This window comes from Agelaius phoeniceus, chromosome 33, assembly GCF_051311805.1.
Source record: "Agelaius phoeniceus isolate bAgePho1 chromosome 33, bAgePho1.hap1, whole genome shotgun sequence".
NCBI lineage: Eukaryota > Metazoa > Chordata > Aves > Passeriformes > Icteridae > Agelaius > Agelaius phoeniceus.
Window position 1 is genome coordinate 2,815,940 of NC_135297.1, and position 6,366 is coordinate 2,822,305.

Genomic DNA, 6,366 nt, shown 5'->3' on the forward strand with positions numbered 1-6,366 from the left:
GGCAAGGGGCGGGACAAAACTGGTAACCAATGGGATAAGGGCTCAGGGGCAGAACACAAAGGCAAGGACCAATGAGTACTGGGGGATCAACATAAAGTTGCAAAGGCAGCTGGGGGTCATATTTGCTCGCCCAAACTACAAAGTCAGTGGGTCAGGAGTTGGCCCTCCAGGGGAGCACAGCAAGCTCTTCCCTGGCTGGATCTCTGGCCCCCACAACTCCCCCTTCTTTATTTAATAAAAAATCTTCTCCTAGAGACCTTGCAAGTAACTTCTTAGAACAGCTGAACATATATAAGAAAATAACAACATTTAAAAGGACCCAAAAAACATTTCTTAGGGGATCTTCGGATCTCTAGCTGGTCAGAGTGACCCTGATATACGTTAGAAAGTCTCTTTTCCCATCCCAGCGCTCAAAGAAGGAGTCAGAGCTCTTCCATTCTTGGTCTCAAGGTTGTTTCTTGTATCTTATCTATAAAATTCTTTCTCCTGTCCTGACGAGGTCCGCTCAGCAAGACAGTCAGAGGCATTCTGCCTGCCCCAAGGCGGTGTTATCTTTTTATACTAAAAACCTACATGTATGATATTTACAATTATTTTCCAATACCTATCACCTATGTTAGACAGTGAGCTTCTACTCTAGACCAATCTCAAAGTGCCAACATCACAGCAGAAGATGGAGGCCAAGAAGAAGAAGAAGGAGAAAGGCTGGACACGGCCCGATTGCTCCATCTTGCCCCCTGAATCCCCATTCTAGAAACCCCAAAAATCTATTTTTCACCCCGTGATAAATTAATTTTCATTCTACTTAAACTTTCATGGCTCGCAATTCTTCATATAAGATTGGTAATCGTTTTATCCAAGGGCTAAATCAAAGGCACAGGGGTCTTGGGCTCTGTGCCAAGGTCTCTCAGCCCCCTGGACAGGGGCTGGAGTCCTCCAGGGCAGCCAGAGGAATTTCCTGGGTTCTGACAAGTAGCCCTGTTGCAGTCCCTGCATACACGAGTTTACTTGATCACTTTGATGCCAGGGAGCACCAAGAACTTGAACCTTCCTGGAGTCCAGCCCTGCCTCCCTATCACAGGGCAGAGGGAAAAGATGAAGAACCTGGGTGGTGGTTGAGCCAAATTGGCATTTTGCCATTTCTGAGTTCCTCCCAGCTTCTGCAGCAGGGCGACAACCCCATGGCTGCAAAGCACTTCCTTTTGCAAGGCACATGCAGACCTCACTGGAAGGGGCTCTTGAAGGAGCTGCTGCAGTTGGCAACAGGAGCTGTTGATGAATTTTTCACGTTGCTTAACCCCCCCTGCCAAATGCCATCAAGAGGCTGAGGAAGGACACAAAATGATTACCCTGGAGAAAGGGAGGCCAAAAGCTTGGAAAAGGAGGAAAGAAACGCTCCGATGATGACGATGACAAAAAAACGCAAACAAATTTATTTTGACAGCAAATGAACACCGGCCGCCCTCCAGCCCTCCCAGGCTGGCAGGCCGAGCGGTGCCGTTCCCATGGCATGAGGTGCTGGCAGCCTGCGGAGAGAAACCAGAGAGCCACGGTCAGTGGCAGCAGGCTCCTGTCCCCCTGTCCCGCCATGGCCTGTGCCCGGGCCAGGCTGCTGGCTCTGCTCAGAGCCCAAACCTCCCGACCCATTCTCTGTTTTTAGAGAAGGGCAGCGTGGCAGGCCACGTTCCACCTCCTCTGCTTAATCATGGCACAGCAACCTCCTCAGCAGCTGCAAGAGCGGGATGCCCGTGTGCCCGCTGCCGTCTGCCCGGAGCCCTTCTGCCAGCCGAGCTGTGGAGCCGGGTGCCCACCTCTGGAGAGCTGCTGCCAGGAGAGGAGCCGATCCCAAACCAGGTCCTCGTCCTTCTGGAAGGGGCTGTCCCTGCAGACCGTGGCCCCTGGGGCAGCGCTGGCACTGGATGCGCTCCACGGACGCTGCAGGCGCTTCCCCGTCCGGTCTGGGCACCAGGTGTAATCCTCCTGGGAAAACAAAAGAACAATTGCATGAAAGTCAATTCAAAACAAGACCTGGAAACAAGAAAAAGCACAAAGCCTGTCACTGTTTCACAGGCCTGAGGAGGGTCTGACCACTCCATGTGAGAATTCAACCTGTCCAGGGGTGGGGAAAATCCCCACCTTTCCTGCCCTTAAATGCACCCCTTCCTCAAGGGCCTGCAGAGCAGACCAGCTGGGGCACGGCTCCAGAACCCGTCCCCCCTCTGCCGCCCCCCATCCACATGGATGGATGCTTTTGTCAGGCTGGCTGCCCCCGCCTCAGCCTGTGCCAGGCTGGCTGGCAGAAGCTGTCAGCAAGGCCAGGAGCCGGCTCCCCTTCCACAACATCCGTCCCCTGTCCCACCAAAAAGCAGCTCGGCAGCCGGCAGAAAAATTAATATTCCCCAGCGCCGCTGAGCAGGGAACCTCCGGCGCGTGGCCAGGCCGAGCCCTGCCGTGCCTGGAAGCACCAGCATCCCCCCGCCCCTGCGCCGGCTGGGGACTCATCTTGATTTCATCGGAGTGCAGAGCGTGTCCTTCAGGCAGGGGCCGCAGCCAAAACCAATTGGCTCTGCCCCGCCAGCGGCCAGCTCCAGGATGGTGTTCCCAGCTCCACGTTGTGGTCCAGAAGAACACGCCAACTGTGCCTCAGCTTGCGGGGACATCACGATGCCATTGAGCTGCAGGGGGATGTTTCCTCTGTCCCAATCCGTGTCACCTTCACTGCACTGCCACCACTTCTCCAATGGGACGGGCAGCACGGAGCCGCTCCCTCCACAGCTCGTGGGGACCAGTGGAAGCAGCATCTCCTCGGCTGTGCTCTCTCCTCCGCGCCGCGGCCGCAGGGAAACGCTCCGGGGTTTTCTTCCAGTGCGACAAGACGCGTGCCGCTGCTGCTTGCTGGGCTCCTGGATCCTACTGTGCTCACGGATGCATGTCTGCTGTCTCCTGGGCCAGGCAGGGCTCCTGCAGCCAAGAATGCTCAAAAAGGTCCTCCAAGCATGGCCTGTGTGTGGGGTCCATGGATAAACACCACCTGATGAGGTGCTGGCACTCTGCGGAGAGAAACCAGAAGGCTCCTGTCCATGCTCTCCCACATTCCACAGTGCCCAGGCAACACCAGCAGTGCTCAGAGCTGCACCCAAAAGCTTCCTATTGATCCTCTCTTGCGGAGGACACCAGCACAGAGGCACAGGTGCCACCTCCTCCAGCTAAGCCCAGGAGATCCACCTCCTCACCAGCTGCAAGAGCAGGATGCTTATGTGCCAGCTGCCCCTCCCAACCCCGTTCTTCCCCTCGAGCCTTGAAGGCGCATTCCCACCTTGAGACACCCGGGGCGGGAAGACGAGCTGGCCCCGGACGATGTCCTCGTTGGTGTGGAAAGGAAGGTGCCCACAGACCAGCTCATAGAGCAGGATGCCCAGGGACCAGATAGTGGCTGGCTGGCCATGGTAGCAGCCAACGAGGATCCACTCCGGTGGGCTGTACTCCGGCGTTCCTATGGGACACGGGCACAGCTCATCAGGCCCATGCTGCTCCCTCCTGCCCTCCTTCCCTCCCTCGCTCCCTCCCAGCCAGCTCCCGTTCCACAACAGCCAGCCCCTGCCCTGCCAAAAAACAACTTGGCTGCAGCTGGCTGAAGAAGGATTCCCCCTCCTTCCTTCCCCCCTCTTCCCCCTCTGCCAGCCAAGCGGGGAACTCAGCTGCCCGGCTGGGCCCCGGCTTGGGCTCACCTGACATCCGGGTGTAGATCGTGTCCTGGAGGATCGCGCCGCAGCCGAAGTCGATGAGCTTGGCCTCGCCCGTGGCCAGGTCGACGAGGACGTTCTCGGCCTTGATGTCGCGGTGCAGGACGCCGCGGCTGCTGCAGTGCCGCACGGCCTCCAGCACCTGGCGGAACAGCCCCCGCGCCACGGGCTCCGTCAGGAACCGCCGCTGGTGCAGGAAGTACCAGAGGTCCTGACAGCGCTGCGGACGCTCCATGACCAGCGCGAAGCCCTCGGGCACCTCGAACCAGTCCAGGAGCCGCACGACGCCGCGGAAGCCAGGCCGCGACACCATCCACAGCAGCGCCAGCTCCAGGGGCACAAGGGCGCCGTTGCGCTGCGGGGGGACCGCGATGCCGTCAGCGGGGCCGATGCTGCGCCGCGCCTCGGGCAGCCCCTGCCCGGCCCCGCCGCGGCTCGCCATGGCCCGGCCCGGGGCGCTGCGCGGCCCCCGCTCACTCCACGCTCGCTGCCCTCTCAGCGTTCCGGCTGCCGCCCTGCCGGGCCTCGCCTCAGCCCTGCCCGGCCCGCCCCGCCGGCTCCTCCCGCTGGCCCCGCTCACTCACCAGCCGCGCCCACTCCGAGATGCGCTCCCGGGACACTCGCTTGATGGCCACCTGCGAGCCAAGGCGAGCGGCGGGCTGAGCTCGTCGCCCGCCGCCCGCCGCCCGCTGCCGCCCTCCGAGCCGGCCCCGTCTCTTACCGGGGCGCCGTCGGCGAGCCGGGTCCCGGAGTAAACGCTGCCGCAGCCGCCGCTGCCCAGCAGCGGGCCCTGCCGGTAGAGCTGCTCCAGGGGAGGCTTCTCCGCCCGTGCGGGCGGCACCGCGCTGCCGCTCTTCTGCCCGGGGCACCCGCCCGCCCGGCGCGCTGCTGCTTGCCGAGCCGCCCCGGGCTGCGGCGGCTCGGGGCCGGCGGCCGAGCTGGCGAGCGGCGGAGCTCGGAGCGGGGAAGCTGCCGGCCACGCTCTCGGCCACGGGGCGGGAGCCGGGCGGCAGCGGAGCGGCTGCGGGCGGAACCGCGGCAGGGGCTTCGTTCGGGGCCGGGGCCTCGGCCGGGGCTGGGCCAGAGCCCGCGCCAGGCCGAGCCAAAAGACCGCGATGCTCCGCCAGCACCAGAGCAAGCGGCTCTTCCAGCGGCGCCACAGCCGGTACGGAGAGAGCCCGGCCGAGGCGGAACCACGGCGGGCCGGGCAGGGGCGCGCACGGGGCGGCCCCGCCAAGGGGCGCCTTGCGGGACGCGGCATCAGCCGGGCTGGGAGAGGCGGAACACGGACGGCACGGCCCGGGACGGAAAGGGAATACAGTGAGTGGGAGGGAGAAGGGGATGCGGAGCGAGGGAAAAGTCGAGCGGAAAACCGATCAAGAGAAGCGCTGCTGCTGCTGCTGCTGCTGCTGCTGCTGCTGCTGCTGCGGAGCCGCCGGAGCTCGCGGCCGTTCCTCCGTTGCCCCGTGAACCCAACGGAGGAGCCGCCGCGCGGCCCAAGGAACGAAAGAGAGAAACAAACAAATCACACCCCAAAGTCATTCCTATTAGAGAAGTAACCAAAGAAAACAGTGTAGCAATAAAGAAGAATGTTGGCTTGTGGCTTCTTTCTTCTTTGCGTGAGACGCAACATTTCATGGGTGTGATAAATGAGTTCACTGGATTTAAGGATCATACAATTAATTTTTTTAATTATTATTATTATGCAAGCAAGAATAAGCAAAGTTCAGCGCTGGGCGGCCGGGAGTCTCTGCTCCTCTAGGCTCGCACCGTTCCTATCCCCAAGGTTCGCCTTTTATTGCCTTCTTCTCCCGGGTTCAGGGATGACGTGGTCTGTCTTTTGCGCTTGCTCGTTCAGTTGCTAGGGGGTCTTTTTCTGCCTTCTGGTGGTCGTGGGATGAAGGCTCCAAGTCTTCCTCTTTAACCGCTGAGTGAACTTTTCCTTATAAGGCATACCTATACAGTGGAATTTTCAGAACACTGTACAATTCCTGCAAGCCTAAGCAATTCTTGTGAGTTTAAGGATTGTTGTTACAGCCTTCCTCTGTGACCTCTGGGTGAACTTTCCCTTATAAGGTATATCTTTACCATGGAATTCCCAAAGCACTATACGATTCCTGCAAGCCAAGCAACCATGTGTGGCTGCACATTTAAGAATCAAGCGGTTTTAGCTATTTAGTTATTGCTTTTATATTGTATAATTTTTTAGCTATTGATTTAATTAATGAACAAACATATTGCTACTTATTACAATCCCCCATTTTTTTTAACCAATTTTGATCATTAAATCTTTTTAGTTCCTTCCTACCAAGTGTTAACTGAGTTTCCTCATCAGTTAAGCTATGTGCACTGAATATAGATGCCAATTTCCTTAGCTTTTTCATCATATTCCAATTCATAACGAATAGAACTGCTGACAAAATAAAACCAAGCACAATCAGAATCAAAAGAAAACAATGGGATGGCATATACTGTTTAGGACACCTGTGGTAGTAGGAGCCCACCCGAACAGGGCATCCCACCACCTGTGCTCGCCATCTTGCTTTACCCTCTCTATAACCCGGTGTTATTTTTCCTACATCATCATGAACAGTCACCAGGGTTTTCTGTCCGCTTTCCTTGA

At 58.4% G+C, this 6,366-nt stretch overlaps 1 protein-coding gene across 1 annotated transcript; it reads right to left on the minus strand.

Annotated features, from left to right (window-relative positions):
• Window positions 1-2,919: 2,919 nt before the first annotated feature.
• LOC129131891 (serine/threonine-protein kinase pim-1-like) lies at window positions 2,920-5,004 on the minus strand. The gene is made up of 5 exons (XM_054650877.2): window positions 4,465-5,004; window positions 4,328-4,378; window positions 3,729-4,098; window positions 3,317-3,493; window positions 2,920-3,050 (listed from the first exon to the last, which is right to left on the minus strand). Exons 1-5 carry the CDS (start codon window positions 5,002-5,004, stop codon window positions 2,920-2,922), a joined length of 1,269 nt encoding a protein of 422 aa, XP_054506852.2.
• Between the last annotated feature and the right edge of the window lie 1,362 nt (window positions 5,005-6,366).

What these genes read in the sequence shown, in the direction of transcription:
- LOC129131891 (XM_054650877.2), bottom strand. Translation starts at nt 5,004, where the DNA reads ATGCCGCGTCCCGCAAGGCGCCCCTTGGCGGGGCCGCCCCGTGCGCGC. An exon ending in GGCTCGCCGACGGCGCCCCG is followed by an intron (nt 4,379 to 4,464) that starts GTAAGAGACGGG and finishes CTTGGCTCGCAG; the next exon opens with GTGGCCATCAAGCGAGTGTC. An exon ending in CCCGCCCCGGGTGTCTCAAG is followed by an intron (nt 3,051 to 3,316) that starts GTGGGAATGCGC and finishes TTCTCTCCGCAG; the next exon opens with AGTGCCAGCACCTCATCAGG.